Source organism: Phocoena phocoena, chromosome 9, assembly GCF_963924675.1.
Source record: "Phocoena phocoena chromosome 9, mPhoPho1.1, whole genome shotgun sequence".
In the NCBI taxonomy this organism is placed as follows: domain Eukaryota; kingdom Metazoa; phylum Chordata; class Mammalia; order Artiodactyla; family Phocoenidae; genus Phocoena; species Phocoena phocoena.
In genome coordinates this window covers 30,263,457-30,284,036 of record NC_089227.1, presented here as the reverse complement: position 1 = coordinate 30,284,036, position 20,580 = coordinate 30,263,457, and the positions used below count along the sequence as shown (strand labels likewise).

At 37.5% G+C, this 20,580-nt stretch overlaps 1 protein-coding gene across 7 annotated transcripts in view; it reads right to left on the bottom strand.

The window, feature by feature from the left end:
- RUNDC3B (RUN domain containing 3B) overlaps positions 1–20,580 on the bottom strand; it is a 154,642-nt gene that overhangs the window by 42,809 nt on the left and 91,253 nt on the right. For all 7 annotated transcript variants that reach the window (XM_065884466.1, XM_065884469.1, XM_065884463.1 and 4 more), the window contains 2 exons: positions 9,853–10,021; positions 3,907–4,064 (listed from right to left, as the gene is read on the bottom strand). In XM_065884466.1, the coding sequence (XP_065740538.1) occupies positions 3,907–4,064; positions 9,853–10,021 (327 nt within the window). The remainder of the gene's footprint in view (positions 1–3,906; positions 4,065–9,852; positions 10,022–20,580) is intronic.

Below are 20,580 nucleotides of genomic sequence, written 5' to 3'. Positions count from 1 at the left end.
TTAGCATGATTGTAATTTAATATTTTAATAACTGTTACCTGCCAAAAATATATATGACCAGCAACTGTCATGATCTGTCCATTACTAATTGGGCTATGATGGCATCACTGCATTCTCCTGTTAGAATCCATACCACTCATCCTAAAATTTGTGAACCAGGATGCCATAGCATCCTTGGCTTCTGGTTTGCAGGCCAACAGATCAAACCATCACTACTCACCACGAACTACACCAAATTGGCTGTTGAACTTATAACAATGGCTTAGTTTTAGCAATGCATGATTCTTCACTCTACAATTTAGACTCTTCAGTCCCTTCTCTAGGAAGCCCTGTAAGACATTTTACTATTCCTGTTCTTCAAATCATGAATAGAAAAATTTCATCAACTAAATATAAAAGACTCCCTATTACACATTTTACTGGTATTAATCATGACAAAGAATTTAGCTTTTGCATACTGTTCTGAAGCTGTCTATTCTTGAGGTCTGCAATCAGTGTTTTACAAAGAATCTTTTGTACAGTAGAACATCTATCTGAAGGTCTATCACGGATCCATAATATTATTATAAATATTAATCCAACTACCATTTAGAAACTAGATCTCAAAAGCGATACTCAGGAATAATACAATCAAGTCCAAATTCATTGTCTGGGCATGATAAGGTAAAGCATTTTAAACTCACTATTTATCCGAGTGAATTTATCAAGGAGATCTTAAGGTTTCTGTAAGCCAAAACAGGCTAATAATCTTGACTACCTTCTTTGTCCTACCTGTGTTAAACATGATACCACTTAATACTCATAATAATCCACAAGGTGAATATTATCTCAGTTTTACAAATAAGGAAACAGAGGCTCCAAGATATTAATCAAGATTGAGCTCATATTAGGCAAGGACAGAGCCAGTATCTGAACACAGTCCTGATTTGCAAGAAAGCTTTGGGATACTCCTCTACCATATCACACTGTGCACTCTACTGCCAAAACTACAAGATGTTCAGATTTTATGAGTATTCAAAGACATTATTAAAGCATACTTTAACAGTAATTCAACAATACAGATAACCGTTGAGAAATATACAAAAAGCTAAGTGACAAATTATTTAAATCACCCAGGAAAAGCTAATCAACATAATGTAGAAGCAAATACTTCATGCTTCATATTCTATTTAATGCTCCTTTTCTGACCTTTTTCTTTATACATTATACATTATACATTTTAATCTTCTCAAGGCCACTTTTATCTCCTCTGGATTAACAAAGGGAACTTCAGTGCCCAACTCTGACTGCAGGCCTTCCTAACTGTTGGTAAAAAAAATATCAGGAAGGAAAAAATGTCCACTCTCTCCCTATAGTTTCAAGGTGCCCAGAGATTATCTGCACCTTAAATATGATTCTGATAACGAAGTAAATCGTAAACATTATGGAAGGCATGTATCTTACTCTTCCATTAAGTATTCTTGTGATGGTTTTTGTACAAAGGAACCTTGTAAGACACCAATTTACAACCTAGCCAGAGACTGTAGCCATGGTATGTGAAAATAAATCTTTAACCTCTAAACTCAATAGTCTAATTCTCACCAGTGGCCTTAATTTTTTATTTTTTGCTCTAGTAACTTAAAGAGATTAAAAATAACTCTAAGGTTTCTTTGCAAAATCAGGAAGATCAACGACACTTCTATCACAAAAGTAAGATAAAACCATAACTCGTAGATTCTTTTTCAAGCTAAAAAGTTTGAGACTGTTTCCTTTAAATTATCAGAAGCAAAATAAATGTGATACAGTCAAATTTAATTCTTCAAATGAAAATCTCTCTGTGATGAAATAAAAACCGACTACATAATTATTTATAAGTTAAAAGCATTTAGACAAACTACCAGTATTATTTGCAAAAGAAAAATTATTTTCTTAATCTCTTAATTGTAAAGAAATAACCAGGAATCTCTACTGTTGGCTTCATAAAATTCTTCTCTCTGCTTATAGTAGTGAGGGGCTACGGGAGGTATTAATCTGCCCCTCAGTGACTGATACCCCATACGACACACTCTCTTTAAGATATTAGAAAAAATGGGACTTCCCTGGTGGCGCAGTGGTTAAGAATCTGCCTGCCAATGCAGGGAGCACGGGTTCGATCCCTGGTCCAGGAAGATCCCACATGCCGCAGAGCAACTAAGCCCGTGCGCCACAACTGCTGAGACTGTGCTCTAGAGCCTGGGTCCACAACTACTGAGCCTGCGTGCCTAGAGCCCGTGCTCTGCAACAAGAGAAGCCACTGCGATGAGAAGCCCATGCACCGCAACGAAGAGTAGCCCCCGCTCGCCGTAAATAGAGAAAGCCCACATGCAGCCACAAAGACCCAATGCAGCCAAAAAATAAAATAAAATTTAAAATACGTTTAAAATATTAGAAAAAAAGTAAAAAACAATATGCGAACATAATTCTTTTTATCAAGATACAAATTCCCAGAAAACATTTAATTTTTATGCTCCTTAATAAAACTTTACTTTAAAAAAATCATTTTTTATGCTTTTAGTCTCAAAGTATCTCCTTGCAAATTACTTGTTAATTACAAAAGGAACAACAGTAACTATACAGAAGAGAAAAACACCTTAACCAAAAGACTAAAATTAACATCACTAATAAAAGGCCAACAGACTTCATTGACCTCTGCATGTGATATCCTGAGGACACACTGCTTACGCTGTATTCCAGCCACAAATGGATAAGCTCATTCTAATCACAAGGAAAAGCAAACAAACTCAAATGGACGGATAGTCTATAAAATTACTAGCCTGCATTCTCAGAAATAACAATCTCATGTGAGACAATCACTGAAAAACTATTCTAAGTTAAAAGTGACTAAAGAGAATGACAGCCAAATGCAAAATGTGATCCTGGATTGGATCCTGTACCAAAAAACCAAAAGCAATAAGAAACATTACTTGGACAATTGATGAAAGTGAAATATGAGTTACAGGTAAAAGAAGTATTTTACTGATTTAAATTTCTTAAAATGAGAGCCGAAGTGTGGGTATTTAAAATAATGCCATTGTTCTTAGGAAAAACACACTGAAGTACTAAGGGGTAAAGAGATAATGATGTATGCAACCTCTCAGGTAGTTCAGAAAATAATGTTTGTATATACAAGCAGAGGGAGAGAATTATGACATGTGGAAAATGCTGAAAATTGGTGAATCCAAGAAGGGGCATGTGGGAATTATTTTGTACTATCCTTGCAACTTTTCTGAAAGTTTGAAATTATTTCAAAGTAAAAAATTTAAAAGTCATCCTTAAGATTAAGTAAATATTAATATGAGAAGATTTTTCACCATAAACAACTAATTGATAAAATTAAGTTTCACAAAATGGTATGGGTAGTGCAAGTGATTTGAACAGTGATAAGTTAAGGAGCTGTACCAGAATGTAGATCAATACACAGTTTTCTTCATCAAAAAAAGTCTTGCTATGAAAAAAAGTCAGCTCTACTAAACTGTGCTTAGTGACATCCTGGCACAACCTGGTAACAAACAGTTTCTATAATGGCACTGTACTTAAATAGTACAGTGTACTTCGAACAGATGACCTTATATACCATCTTTTTGCAATCAATCAATCAATCACTAAATAAATACTTTAAAATTATGCATGTGCATTTGGAATAATACACACCAAGTTATCGCATTAACTCTGGATAGCACAACTGAAGGTGAATTTTATTTTCTTCCCATATTTTGTAAAGTTTCTACAGTGACCATGATTACTTTTACAAGGAAAAAGTAAACTTTTTAAAAAGAGTAAGTGAAAAAGAACAGAAGGCAATCAGACTTCTTGGAACTTGAATCCTATGCCACACATGCCATTTTTCTTAACTCTACTGCCAAAATGTTTCCAAAAGGACTCACTTACAGCTGATCTTGAAGCTCCACAATTATATATTCTAATTGCTCCTTCTCCAATTTATGAGCCAGATCAGAATCTTCAATCCTCTGTAGTAGTATTTTATTCTGAGCGACAGATTCAGACAGCTGGTTCTCTCGAAGTCGTAAGAGTTCTTCAAGATAACCCTGGAAATACAGATCACCAAGATATAGCAAGTGCAAAATTCTAATATGTATCTTGAAGACAAATGCTGAGTAGCTTAAATGTTATTCTTATCTATATTGTAATGAAACAATTTCAAAGTATCACTGAAGAAATAGAAAAAAAAAGCTTTAATTGAATTAAAAATTTAATATGTTTTCCATTATTTGAAGCTCTTCTCTAAAGCTCAATAAAATATGTTTGTAATTTAAGGTAAAACTTAGTTAAAACATTATAATTTCTAAGCTCCACAACAGCGATAAACACTCTCAATGCCTCCTAGCTTCAAAATACAGACCTAATTACAGAATGATCAATTATAAAGCTGCCTCTCTGTGATTATTGTTCAAAAACAGTTATTAACATTTTAGCATTAACAAATTAGTGGGAAGCAGTATAATGTCTAGGTTAGGCCTGCAGGCTTAGGGATTATACCGTGTCATATTCAGTTCTACTACTTATAAACTAAGTGTCCTGGGGTAAATTACTTAATCTCTCTGTGCCTTATTTTCATCATCTAAAAAAGTGGGAACAATAAGGGTACCTAGCTGGGAAGATCAAATGAACTAATACAGTGCTTAGAATACTAGCTGGTACCCTGTACGCAATGTAGAATTCCTAGCTATTATTATCAGCAGACACCTAATAGATATGAGACTTTTTGAACAGATCCTCTCTTCAAAGAGGATCTTTGAAAAGATCCTCTTTTCACCCGTTTATTGTTTCTTTGTCCTTTTGCTCTGCTTTCTGGGAGTCTTCATTGAATTTATCCTCCAAATCCTTATACTAAATTTTTGAACTCAGGGAATCTTATTTTTCATTTCCAGTTTTTTTTTGTGTGTTTTCTGACTGTTCCCTTCTCACGGCATCCTATTCTTTTTAGATCAGTGTGCTTTAAAATTCCTCTCAGGATATCAATTAGAATCTTTTTTTCTTAGAGTATTCTTCTATTCCATTTCTTATCCTTTTCATGTGCCATTAACAAACTGCTTTAGCTATTTTGGCTTCATGATACATGTTAATAGTAACTAACACTGTTCCTGTTACCGAACTTCTTTTTCAGATTTTTTTTCCTGACAATTCTCAAATATTTGTTTTTTCCATAATAAAAATCTCAAAAACTAAAGTTAATTTTTACAGATGAAATTTTGTAGGTATACACAGCTTAAAAGAAACTATATAAATATGATTATTTATAAACATCAGTAATTAAACAATACTTAAATACCCAGCACCTAGATCAACTACCAATACTTTCAGAGCCCCTATAATGTCTTTCCCTGATCACATCCCCTGCCTCCTTTGCAAAGATAACAATACCCTGAGATTTGTGTTTATCATCCCTTCGCTTTTCCTTCTAGCATTACCACAAATGTATGTCATCTTAAGCAATATATTTAGTTTGGATGGGTTTTATCTATACTCTTTTGAAACTTGCTTTTTCATCTACAGTGGTGAGTCTAACTATAGTTCATTCATCACTCAATAGTGGATAGTATTCTGTTGCATGAATACTGCAGCTTATTTATTCACTCTCCTATCAATGGCCATATGGATCCTTTTAGATTTTTCTTAATATAAACAATATTCCTGTGAACAGTCAGTTATGAGACACCTGGGACACACATCTGAGAGTTTCTAGGAGACATGACTAGGAGCAGAGTCGCTGGGCCACAGGCCACACGTATCTCCACATTTACTAGATAACACCAAATGGTTCGTACTATGGTTTTTATATTAATCACATCCTGTATTAATTCACGTGACTTTACATGAGTATCAAAGTTATACTGACTTCCTAAACTCATTGGAAAATATCCCTTCTTTTCCTATTCTCAAGAACAGTCAGTATAAAATAGGAATTACTGCCTTTTGAACATTTGGTATCATTTACCTCAAAAACCAAACAAGTGTGGTGATTCTGGGGAGAGGAGGGAATAGATTTTAAACTACTTGCTTAATTTTTTCAATGATTATAGGTCTATTAGTTTTGAGAAGTAATATTTATAAAAATTCTTCATCTAAGTTTTCTAAGGTGTTGACATAAAATTGCTAAAATTATTCGTTAATAATTATTGGGGGTCTCCACTGCATTTATAGTTATGCTGCCTATTCTTTTTTTTTTTTTTAATATTTATTTATTTAATTTTGGCTGCATTGGGTCTTAGCTGCGGCACACGGGATCTTTCGTTGCGGCTCGCAGGCTCTTTGTGTGGTGTGCGGACTCCAGGGTGCACAGGCTCTGTAGTTGTGGCACGTGGGCTCCGGAGTGTGTGGGCTCTGTAGTTGTGGCATGCGGGCTCCAGTGCACGTGGGCTCTGTAGTTGCAGCACACAGGCACTCTAGTTGTGGCGCACGGGTTCAGATGCCCTGCGGCATGTGGGATCTTAGTTCCCCAACCAGGGATTGAACCTGTGTCCCCTGCATTGGAAGGCGGATTCTCAACCACTGGACCACCAGGGAAGTCCCTGTCTATTCTCTTTTAATTCTTAAAATTGTCTATCTGTGCCTTAACTCTTTTAAATTTAATTATGGTTGAGATTTGTATATTTCATTAGTTTTTACAGATAATCAGCTTTTGGTTTTACTAATTCTGTATCTCTATTTCATTAACATCTGCTCTTATTTTTCTTATTTTGAACTGGTTTGTTTTTTTTACTTCTTGGATGCTTAGCTCTTTAATTTTCATTCTTTCTTTTCTAAGATAAGTAATTCTCCAAGCACTGAACAAGTTGCAACTTAGTACTAAGAGTATGCATTGTTTTCACTCCCGTTCATTTCTAAGTATTTCCACATTTCTTTTTTGACCCAAAATTTAGAAGACTTTATTTTTTTTAAATCCCCATTGGTGTACTTCAGGGTGTGGTAAAATTTTTCTATTGAATCTAACTTTATTGCACTGTGATCACTATTACATCATTTCTTTGGCATTTAAGGGCATTTGTTTTGTGATCTAGCATAGTCCATAAAAATTGAATAGTTGTCCCATGTGTGCTTGAAAAGAATGTGTGTTCTAATTGTCAGCATTTAACATATTTTAGATTGAGCTTACTAGCTGTGTTGTTCATTACATCCTTACCAATTTTTTGTCTGTTTAATCTGTAATTATTAGGATGTTAAAATTTTCTACTATAATTATGGATTTATCCATTTCTCATGGATATTCTAATAATTTCTATCTCATATTTTTCATGGCTACATTGTTAAATGCATGTAAGTTCAGCACTGTTAAACAACATTCCTGGTGAATTGTTCTTTTTTAAAAAGGCAATTCTTTCTTTAGTCTTGATGATGCTTTTTGCCTTAATGTCTATCTTGAATGATACTGGTATAGAATTATTTTGGTTAGTATTTGCCTACTCTATTTTTATACTCCTAGTTTCAACTTTTTTGTGTCCCTCTTTTATGTATGCCTCTTACAGATGGCATATAACTAAAATTAATGATTTAAAACATAAATTTAAGAGTTTGTCTTTTTTTCTCTTAATTTTAAAATTATTATTATTATTTTTTGGCCTCACCATGAGGCTTGTGGATCTTAGCTCCCTAACCAGGGGTTGAACCCGGGCCCTCAGCAGTGAGAGCACAGAGTCCTAACCACTGGACTGCCAGGGAATTCCCAAGAGTTTGTCTTAATTGGCAAGTTTACACCATTTACTTTTATGGTGATGTTGACTCTTTTGGTTATATTGAGATTTATTTCTACCACTTTATTTTGTGTTTTCTTTATACCATCCTTATTTTTTCTCATTTGCTCTTTGCTATTCTGTTAATCAATTTTCCTTATTTCTTTTCTTTCTTATTATTAGTTTAAAAGCTAAATATTCTATTTCTTTTAACTGCAACTTTGGAAACAGGAATACACATTAAAAAATGTGTCTACACTCCTTTGCTGTAATACAAAGACCTCAAAAGGCTTTAGCTTCAATCACCCTCTCTCTCTCTTTCTGACACTATTAGATAATGTTTTACTTCCATTTTACTTCCCAGGGTAGGCTGGAGCCTGAACTAATTGTTAAGCTTCAGATATTTTGTAATTCAGCTGTTAAAACACTGCTATTATAAAAAATTAAATTTTATAAACTTACCATTAAGTAAATTATATCAAAAAACAGAATAACTACAAAATCTATCGTTTCCCAAGTGTTTTACTATATTTTACTACTACAATCTGTGCTCTTCAAGTCATTTATATTTACCGTGTCTGCCTGGTAGAAAAACTATATAACGGTGTGCTACCGTGCCTCTCTTCCTGATTCTACATTCAGTGACATCAAATTGGTAGTTTTAAGTTGGCCATGATGGGAGTATTCATCCCAGAGAAATCAGCAAATGCTACAAATCAGGGCTTATCTAATTCTTCTGCAAAGCAAGTTGTTAATCATACCCCAGAACAACACTGCCACCCCATAATGGTCACTAATATTGCTGTTGCTGTTTCATGTAGTCAAGGTTTATTTGCCAATTTCTGTGCTTACTCTGCCATTTTGCAGCGCATCCTGCCTCGTAGGTTCAGTTTCCAACTCGAATGATAGCGGGCCTAGGTTTGCTGCTCCCCGGCTGGTATTAAAACACAGGTACCTAGGTTAAGGGAATGGCCCTTCACCCCCACCCCAGAAGCCTGCGGTGACTTTAACTCATGACTTATTCCAGGCCCTTCTTTGTTTACAGTCCTTAGCGAGCTCCTATTTTTTAGGCCCTTCTTTGTTTACAGTCCTTAGTGAGCTCCTATTCTTTGAGAGAGCAGCTCTGTATGAAACTCTTTCAAATTTTATCCTACTTGGCATTTTCAGATTTTTGCAATGTAAAGGCTTTCAGTTATCATAGCGTGACTTCCGGCTGGTAGCTGGTACCAGAATTCTCCTTTAACAAGGCATTAAAGTTTTCTTTATATTTCTAACTAGCAGCTGTTTGTCTACAGGAAATCTCTTCATATTTGTAAATTTCCTTTGTAACCATTTTCCTCAGTGTATTTTTTATTGTTCTGATAATTCTATGGATAATTCCATTGGGCTCTCCCTACACAGCTCATCTATGAATAATGATAATTTGAAAGGAAGGGTAGGAAGGAAAATAAATCATACAGTGAAAAAGAAGAGGTTACAACTCAAGATGATAGAGTTTATATTCCATTCTGTTATGTACCCCACTTTGCCTACTACAGCGCTTAACACACAAGAGCTGCTAAAATACCTGATTTTTAAAAAAAGAGTGAGACACATATATGGAATTTCTTAGGCAATCACTGCATTTTCATAAACCAAATAATCCTTTATAAAATTAATCATAGAAACTAATACCTCAGACAAATGAAACTGCATACAGAAGAATAAATGGCTTATTATATATATTAAGACATAAAATTATTTAAGAAACAAAAGCCTCTCCTAAAACTGGCCCTGATTTGTTTGTTTGTTTGTTTTTTGCGGTACGCAGGCCTCTCACAGTTGTGGCCTCTCCTGTTACGGAGCACAGGCTCTGGACGCGCAGGCTCAGCGGCCATGGCTCATGGGCCCAGCCGCTCTGCAGCATGTGGGATCTTCCCGGACCGGGGCACGAACCCGTGTCCCCTGCATCGGTAGGCGGAGTCTCAAACACTGTGCCACCAGGGAAGCCCAGGCCCTGATTTTTAATTAAAAGGAGGGCAATCCAAGAACAGAAAGGAAGTAGCAATAGGTAAATACTTCTATACAGCTAAAAGATCTTTTGGTAGTGACAGTCTAAAGGTAGTACTAGAACCAAATTAAATTACTTTTGACAACTGATAAATACCTTCTGTTCCAGCGTTAGTTGATACTTTTGTTTAACTCTCTTACACTTGTTGAACCAACTATTCTCATCCATGATGAAAGGAGGCCCGATGTTCTCTGGAGTGCTGCTTTCACTACCACTGCTTCCCAAAGTCCTCAGCTCTTCCTCATCACTGCTGATGCTGTCAGAACTGAGAAGATTAAAAATTTTTAAAGAAACAAAACTCATAATATGTTCCACTTTGATTTTTTAGAAACACTTCTGTATTTGCAAGCTACTGGTGAGCAAGCTCCAAAATATTCATCACTGACTATACAATAATAATGATATTATCATCAAGCCTAGAGATGCTACAGAAGTTCAAGTGAGGTTTACAGAACTAAGGGCACTAACACAGAAACTGTGAGAATGTCCTGAGGAGAGAGAAAATACTTCTAAAGAAGAGAACCAGAAACTCCACATGTGCTGAGAAGACCTGTCTAGCTGTGCTCTTTTTACTGTCCCATGTAGATCAAAAGAATGAAACTGGAACCCTATCTTATACCATATACAAAAATCATTCTAAATAGATTAAAGACTTGAATATAAGACCTGAAACTGTAAAAATCCTAGGAGAAAACATAGGGGGTAAGCCCTTGACATCAATCTTGACAATGATTTTTGGATTTGACACCAAAAAAAAAAAAAGTAAAAAAAAGCAAAAGCAAGATAAAGAAGTGGGGCTACATCAAACTAAAAGCCTTCTGCACAGCAAAGGAAACCAGCAACAAAATGAAAAGGCAACATACTGAATGGGAGGAAATATCTGCAAATCATATATCTGATAAGGAGTTAATATCCAAGATATATAGAGAACTCAAACAACTCAACAGCCAAAAAACAAACGTGATTGAAAAATAATCAGAGGAATAGAATAGACATTTTTCAAAAACAGACATACGAATGGCCAACAGGTACATAAAAAGGTGCTCAACATCACTCACCATCAGGGAAACGCAAATCAAATTCACAAGATTTCACCTCACATCTGTCATAATGGCTATCATCTTAAAAAAAAAAAATGACTATCATCAAAAAGATAAGTGTTGGGCTTCCCTGGTGGCGCAGTGGTTGGGAGTCCGCCTGCCGATGCAGGGGACACGGGTTCATGCCCCGGTCCGGGAAGATCCCACATGCCGCAGAGCGGCTGGGCCCGTGAGCCATGGCCGCTGAGCCTGCGCGTCCAGAGCTTGTGCTCTGCAACGGGAGAGGCCACAGCAGTGAGAGGCCCGCATACCGCAAAAAAACAAACAAACAAAAAAGATAAGTGTTGATGAGGATGTGGAGAAAAGGGAACCCCTGTGCACAGCTGTGGGAGTGTCAACTGATACAGTCATTATGGAAAACAGAATGGAGTTTCCTCAAAATATTGAAAATAGAACTACCGTATGATCCAGCAATTCCACTTCCAGGAATGTATCAAAAGGAAATGAAAACAGAATCTTGAAGAGATACCTGTACTCCCATGTTTACTGCAGCACAAGTAATCAAGATATGGACACGAGCTAAGTGTCCATCAATAAATGAATGGATAAAGCAGATGTGGTGTATACATATACACAGTGGAATACCGTTCAGCCATGAGAAGTTAAGAAATCTTGCCATTTGCAACAACATGGATGGATCCTGAGAGCATTATGCTAAGTGAGATAAGCTAGACACAGAAAGACAAATACTGGAGGTATCACTTATATGTGGAATCTTAAAAAAAAACAAAAAAAGTCAAACTCATAGAAATAGAGACTAGAACATGGTTCCCAGGGGCGAGGAGGAGGAATAGGGAGAGGTTGGTAAAAGGGTACAAACTTTCAGCGGTAAGATTAATAAAGTCTGAGTATCGACTGTAAAACATGGTGATTATAGTTGATAACACTGTATTATATAACTGAAATTTGTTAAGAGAGTATAACTTAAATGTTCACACACACACACAAAAAGATAAATATGTGAGGTGATGGATATGTTAATTAACAACACGGGGGAAATCCTTCCACAAGGTATACATTATCAAAATACGGTATCAAATCACCACAATGTACACTTTAAATATGTTTGAATTTTACTTGTTAATGATACCTCAATAAAGCTGATTTTACAAAAGAGTAAGAAAACCCAAAGAAGGTGGAAGAAACAAAATAATATAGATAAAAACAGAAATTAATGAGCTAGATGGCAAAGGTACAACAGAGGATCAACAAAGAAAAACAAACAATGACTAACAAAATTGATAAAGCTTTGGCAAGGATGATTTAAAAGGCAAAAAAATAAAAATTACGATAACAAAAAGCAAAAGATAATATAACTAGAGATGAAAAAAGATTTAAAAGATATTAAAAGAAATTCTCTGAACATCACAATATAAAATTCTGAAAATTTTAACAAAATATAATTTACCAAAACTGAACCAATAACAGAAACTGGAAAGATCATAAATAAATCAGTAAGTTTTAAAAACATCCAAGAGGGACTTCCCTGGTGGCACAGTGGTTAGAAATCTGCCTGCCAGTGCAGGGGACATGGATTCCATCCCTGTTCTGGGAAGATCCCACACGCTGCAGAGCAACTAAGCCCAGGCACCACAACTACTGAGCCTGTGCTCTAGAGCCCACGAGCCACAATCACTGAGCCCGTATGCCACAACGACTGAAGCCCACGCACCTAGAGCCCGTGCTCCGCAACAAGAGAAACCACCGCAATGAGAAGGCTGCGCACCGCAACAAAGAGTAGCCCCCGCTCACCACAACTAGAGAACGCCTGTGTGCAGGAACAGAGGCCCAACACAGCCGAAAGTAAAAATAAATAAATATATTTATGGAAACAAAGAAAAAAGCAATGAATACACAGAAAAATTTAAAAACAAAAAATAAATTAAAAAATCCAAGAGTAGAAAGGGAGAACTGATAACAAGGAAGTGCCTTATAAGGACAAGGAAGAAAATAAATACTAACTACGGTGGTCCAAGGAACTATATAAACACTTCACATACATCACCTCATTAATCCTCATGATATCCCCACGAGATATTGCTGTACTATTTAACAGGTTCATTCAGCAAATGAAGAAAATGAGAATACGAGATGATAAGCAGATGCTTGAGGTCACACCAGTAAGGGGAACTGGTGTCACTATTTTAGGCAGAACATTCAGTGGAGGCTTCATTACTAAGGTGGTATTAAGCTGAGTTTTAGAGAAGGTGAGCGAACTAGCCATGCAAATATCTGAGAGAGACTGTGCTGCTGGTAGAGAGGACAGAAAGATGCACAGGTGTGCCCGGTGTGCTCAAGGGATAACAAGATGGCCAGTGTTACTGAAGCACAGTGAGTAACAGGGCAGGTAGTAAGACATGGGGTCAGAGAGGTACTGGAGGCCAGATCAACTAAGGAATTTGTTTTTCACTTCGGGTCACCAGGAAAGAAACTACTGGAAAGTTGTGAGCAGAGGAATGAAGCGATTTGACTTATAGTTCAAAAGGATCACTCTGGCTGCTTTCTGGAGAAATAAACTACAGGAGTCAAGAGGTGGAGCACGAAGACTCTTGCAAATCTCCAGGTTTAAATTTAGGAGGTGACGGTGGTGCAAAAATATTTGCTGATGGATCGTATGTGGGTTATGGAAGAGAGAATTCAACGATGACTCCAAAGTTTTTGAGCATAAACGACCGGAATGCTAGAACTACCATTCTTGGAATGGCAAAGACTAAAGGAAGGAAAGTTGTTTTGTGTGAGGGGGTGTGGGGTGGTGGGATTAGGAGTTCATTATTGTACGTGTTATATCTGAGGTGCTTATTACACATCCAAGTGGAGGTGTCAACTTGGCAGCTGGATGTATGAGTTCAGAGTTTAGAGTAGTGTTCCAGGTGGAAGTATATATTTGGGAAAGAGCAGCATATAGATAGCATTTAAAGCCATGAAACTAGACGAAACTACTTAGTACAGAGAAGATGATTCAGGACTGATCTCTGAAACAGTCCAACATATGGAGGTTGGGGAAATGAGGAGAAAGCAGTGAAGGGGAGTAAAAAGGAGGAAAAGCAGAAGAGTGCTGACAAGAGCAGTCATGTGTATCAAACACTGCTCCAAGGTCAAGTAAGGTGAGAAAACTAACCCCTGGATTTCGCAACAAGACAATTACTGGTGACTCTGAAAAGAGCAGTTTCAGTGGTAGGTATTAAAGCTCATTTGAATAGTTCAAGAGAGAATGGAGGCAAAAAAAATAAGGGAGGCATGGTTTTGTAATAAAGGAAGGGTTACTAAGAAATAGCTAGAAGTGAACGTGGGGTTAGGAAAGTTTCTCTGTTTCATTTTTTAAGATGGGGAAAATAACAACATGCTTATATGCTGTGGTGTGTGGGAAGATCTAGAAAAGGAAAAATTAATGGAAGGAGACAACCTCTGGAGCTAAGACCTTAAACAGAAAAGACAGGATGGGATGCAGTACACAGGCGAAAAGACTGGCCTTTGGTAGCAAATGATTAGCTTCTCCCTACTAAGAGGGGGAAAAGGTAGAGTACAGTGGTCCCTCAGTACTCATGAAGGACTGGTTCCAGGAGCCACCCCAGATATCAAAGTCCATGGGTGCTCAAGTCCCGTATACATCTGATCCACAGCTGGCTGATTCATGGAGATGAAACCTGCAGATATGGACAGCCAACAGTACGTGGAATGCTACGCTTAGGAAGGGCAATTGAACAGCATGCTGGATCGTTTACAGTCTCTCTAACTCAGCAATTTTGTTTGCAGAAATTTACCTCTTTAGGAAATAATCATTCTAAGTATAAAGACTTAGCTATTAGAATGTTATACTTTAAAGTGAAAAATTGAAGGCATCATAGAAGACCAATAATCATTGGCTACTACTAGACTTTTTTGGCCTAAAATCCATTCAAGGATAAAATGTTTAAAGTTACGCCAAGCAGTAACTCAGAAAAAACTTTTCTCACTGGTACATGACCTAAAACTTAATTAAACCAATTTTACATATGAAATATATTTTAGGATGTTTTCTATTAACATATTTCATATATTGAGCTTCAGAAGGATAAAACTCTATTTCAAAAGACTAATAGCTAATAAATATTTTTTAAAGTTCAACTTCACCAGCAATCAAATAAATGCAAACCGAAACAACAACAGGATATCATTTTTTACTTACAGAGTTAGCCACACCTTTAAGTTGGAAACTGTGGAGGCAGGCACTGTCACATATTGCTGATAGGATCTACATTAGTATGGGCTCTCTGGACATGCTCTCTTGACAGCATGTTTCAAAAGTTTCAATGACATATATACTAGAAATTCTACTTCCAGGATTTTTTTTTTAAATTTATTTTTGGCTGTGCTGGGTCGTCGTTGCTACACGTGGGCTTTCTCTAGTTGCAGCAAGCGGGGGCTACTCTTCGTTGAGGTGTGAGGGCTTCTCATTGTGGTGGCTTCTATTGTTGCGGAGCATGGGCTCTAGGTGCGCGGGCTTCAGTAGTTGTGGCATGCGGGCTCAGCTGCTGTGGCTCGCAGGCTCTAGAGCACAGGCTCAGTAGCTGTGGTGCACGGGCTTACTTATTCTGCGGCATGTGGGATCTTCCCGGACCAGGGCCCAAACCCATGTCCCCTGCATTGGCAGGCAGATTCTTAACCACTGTGCCACCAGGGAAGCCCCTACTTCCAGAATTTTAACTTAAAGAAATAATGATGGTTCTGCATAAAAAGATGTAGTGACAAGGATATTAACTGCAATACTATATATGACGAAACTAAATGCACTCCAAAAGTACAACAATAATTGGGTTAACATACTATACTAACAATGAACTCTATTTATTTTAGGAAATGATGCTATAGAAGGACAGTTAAAGACGTGCAACACTGTTCATTATACAGTATTAAGGAAAAGAGTTACATGTATATTATGCTTCCATTTTAATTAAAAAATATTCCTATGTACAGAAAAGGCTGAAAGCTATCCATCAAAATGTTAATGCTTCTAGCAGTTGCTCCTTAAATGTAAGATGAGTGACTTAAGCTTTCTTCTACTTTCTACTTTTCTGTACTTTCCAACTATTCTACAATAAATACTTACTTTCCAAATAAGTTAAAAGCAGTAATCTGGGGAGGGACAGACTCTTATGGTTTCTTAAATGAGGCATCAAACAGAATTTTTAAAAATTGTGTCTAATTACAGGTACATTTGGGTGGAAGTAATTCAATTTTTAAAATATTGGCTCTTTATGACTATTAGGATAGTTTAAATCTTTCTAAAAAGAAAAACTCCATGGTCTGTAATGCTAACTGGGTTATGACTAGGTTGAATTGGTATTTCTTTTCTTGTTTATATAACAAGATGGTAGGAATCCTTTAGTATACAAAGAAGAGGAAGCTATACATATATGTTTGGATTAGTGCATCAAAGAAAGAGGAAATTGCACAAAAAAATCAGACAAAAGTGGCCAAGCAGCTGGGGACACAGAATATAGGTCATTAAACTCATTCTGAGGGCACCAGATGAGAAGGCTTCATTATCATATCTTTTTAAAAGCACTGTAATAATTACTACAGTCTCTTAGGTACGAAAAGAGAAAAATCTGTATTTACATTTTTCTTCATATTTTAATTTAAATTATTTCCTAAATCGCTAAAAATAGCCTTCCTAACTGCATTCTGATGACCAAACTCCTCTCTCCAACTGTCATCTTGCTCTTTAATTTCAGACTTGAGGCCCACTCTGCACAAACTAGCTGTGTGACTATGGCCAAGGTATTTAACCTCTCTGTGTTTCAGTTTTCTCATTTAAAAATAAGGACAGTGGTGCTTACCTCACTGGCTTCTGAGGAGATTAATGAGTTAATAGAAGTAAATGACTTAAAACAATGCTTGCTATATAATAAACATGCAATGAATGGTATTGATATTTTTACTAGTATTGTTTTGAACTATCCGGCATCTTCACAAAATGTCCTATAATCCAAACATATCCCAAAACAGTACAATTTTATGCCTGTTAAAAACATCTTCTTGGTGTATTTCTTTTCTAGATCTAATGTAACAGACTTATCCCTTTTCCCAAGGTATCTACTTACTTAAGTTAGAAATTTTTGTACCATAATACTCTATTCCTCCTTCTCCTTCATCACCTAAAATATCTTCACACTCCTAGCTCTGAAATCACAGTGACTTCTCTTACTAGATGGTGATTATCTTGGATACAGGGATTGCATTCCTTTTTAGAAGTTCACAGAGTTCCTATAGTCTTGACATGTATGTATCCCTAGGAAAGTTTCTTTAGGCACTCAATAAATGTATCTTGGGTGTGTGTGTATGTTTGTGTGTACATATACATATATTACATATATACATATATTACTCACTCTATCTCCCTTACAGCTTTGGTCTAATCATAACATTTCAGAAGTATATAAAGAGAGGGGAGCAGAGTCAAGATGTCAGGCTAGGAGGACGCGGAATTCGCATCTCCTGCACAACTAGGGCACCTACCTGGCACTGGTGGGGGACCATAGACACCTAAGGGGATGGGAGGAACCCCTAGCGACCGGGTAGGACATGGGGCCTGGGTGGAAGGGACGGAGGAGGAGAAGTGGAGGTGGGAAAGGACTGGCGGCCCTGGACTGGCGGCCCTGATGGGTGGCTGGGGGAGGGAAGGAGTTCCTACACCCAGTGGGACCCACCCATGAGATGGGAGAGACCCTGGGGGAGACAGTGGGGGAGGGGCGTGAAGGAATGGAAGGGAACGGGGCTAGGCTTTCCCTGTCCACTTAGGCACCGGGGAGCCTCTTGGGCTCCCGGGCCTATTTCTCTGCCCTCGGAGCCTCCCTCCTGCCCGCAGAACCCAAGCCCTGCCCCTACACCCCCACCCAGGGCCTTACCTCTACACTTGGAGACACCTCAGAGACCCCCTCCAATGTGCTGGGCCTAAACCCCACCCACACGCCCTCACCCAGGACCTTACCTCCAAACTCTGGAACCCCACACGCCAGAGGCCCTTCGTTGGACGTGCTATTTCTCCCCTTCTGGGCGGGGCCTAAGCAGAGGCCCTCCCCTACACTTGAACGTCGCCAGCCTAGGCCCCGCCCACAAAGCCTTTTCCAGCTGGCGTGGGTCTTGAGCCTAGACCCTGCCCCACACTGAAACGTCAGGCCCCACGCTGAAATGTCACCCCCCACCTAGGCTCCACCCCACCCTAAACCCCACCCCTGCCTATGTTCCAAACCATGCCTGAACTCTGCCCCACTTAGTCAAGGCTTTCTTTTTTCTTCTTTTAGGTTGGGGTTCTATTTTACCCTGTTGTTGATTCATTTATACTTTTATTTTTTCTAATAAATCTTTTATTTTTCTAATTTTATTGTATTCTTTACACTTTGTTACTGCTCTGCTCCTTTTGGCTTGTTCACCCCCTTTTCTTAAATTTATTTATTTATTTGTTTATTTTCTTTTTTCTGTTGTGGTTTTGTTTTACTTTGTTGAAGTTTTTTCAATTATATTTTTATTTTTTCTAATATATTTTTTATCTTTCTAATTTTATTTTATTTTTTATTCTTTGTTATTGTACTTCTTGCTTTTTTTTTTTGCCACACCATGCAGCTTGCGGAATCTTGGTTCCCAGGCCGAGGGTTGGCCCGAGCTCCTGTGGTGGGAGTGCCAAGCCCAAACTGCTGGACTAACGGAGAACCTCAGACCCCAGGGAATATTAATTGGAGTGAGGCCTCCCAGAGGTCCTCATCTCAGCACCAAGACCTGGCTCTACCCAACTGCCTGCAAACTCCAGTGCTGGACGCCTCAGGCCAAACAACCAGTAAGACAGGAATACAGTCCCAACCCAACCATCAAAAAAAACAACTGAAATGACAAAATAATATGTTACAGATGGAGAAGCAAGGTAAAAACGTACAAGATCAAATAAATGAAGACAAAATAGGCAAGCTACCTGAAAAAGAATTCAGAGTAATGATAGTAAAGATGATCCAAAATCTCAGAAACAGAATGGAGAAAATAAAAGAAACGCTTAACAAAGATCTAGAAGAACTAAAGAGCTAACAAACAGTGATGAACAACACAATAACTGAAATGTAAAATACTCCAGAAGGAATCAATAGCAGAGTAACTGAGGCAAAAGAACAGATAAGTGAGCTGGAAGATAAAATGGTGGAAATAACTGGTGGGGAGTAGAATAAAGAAAAAAGAATGAAAAGAATTGAGGATACTCTCAGAGACCTCTGGGAGAACATTAAACGCACCAACATTTGAATTATAGGGGTCCCAGAAGAAGAAGAGAAAAAGAAAGGGACTGAGAAAATATTTGAAGAGATTACAGTCAAAAACTTCCCTAACATGGAAAAGGAGATAGTCAATCAAGTCCAGGAAGCACAGAGAGTCCCATACAGGATAAACCTAAAGAGAAACACGCCAAGACACATATTAATCAAACTATCAAAAATTAAATACAAACAAAAAATATTAAAAGCAGCAAGGGAAAAGCAACAAATAACATACAAGGGAATCCCCATAAGGTTAACAGCTGATCTTTCAGCAGAAACTCTGCAAGCCAGAAGGGAGTGGCAGGACATATTTAAAGTGATGAAAGGGAAGAAACTACAACCAAGATTACTCTGCCCAGCAAGGATCTCATTCAGATTGACAGAGAAATCAAAAGCTTTACAGACAAACGAAAGCTATGAGAATTCAGCACCACCAAACCAGCTTTACAACAAATGCTAAAGGAACTTCTCTAAGAGGGAAACACAAGAGAAGAAAAAGACCCACAAAAACAACCCCAAATCAGTCATGAAAATGTTAATAGGAACATACATATCGAAAATCACCTTGAATGTAAATGGATTAAATGCTCCAACCAAAAGACAGAGACTGGTTGAACGGATACAAAACCAAAATCCTTATATATGCTGTCTACAAGAAACCCACTTCAGACCTAGGGACACATACAGACTGAAAGTGAGGGGATGGAAAAAGATATTCCATGCAAACGGAAATCACAAGAAAGCTGGAGTAGCAATACTCATATCAGATAAAATAGACTTTAAATTAAAGACTGTTACAAGAGATGAGGAAGGACACTACATAATGATCAAGGGATCAATCCAAGAAGAAAATGTAACAATTATAAATATTTAGGCACCCAACAAAGGAGCACCTCAAAATACATAAGGCAAATGCTAACAGCCATAAAAGGAGAAATTGACAGTAACACAATAATACTGGGGGACTTTAACACCCCACTTACACCAATAGATCATCCAGCCAGAAAATCAATAAGGAAACACAAGCTTTAAATGACACAATAGACCAGACAGACTTAATTGATATTTTTAGGACATTACACTTGAAAGCAGAAAAATACACTTCTTCTCAAGTGCACCCGAACGTTCTCCAGAATAGACCACATCTTGGGCCAAAAATCAAGGCTTGGAAAATTTAAGAAAATTGAAATCATATCAAGCATCTTTTCTGACCACAACGCTATGAGTTTAGATATCAATTACAGGAAAAAAACTGTAAAAAACACAAATACATGGAGGCTAAACAGCACGCTGCTAAACAGCCAAGAGATCATTGAAGAAATCAAAGAAGAAATTAAAAAATACCTAGAAACAAATGACAACGAAAACACAATGATCTAAAAACCTATGGGATGCAGAAAAAGCAGTTCTAAGAAGGAAGTTTAGAGCAATTCAAACTCACCTCAACA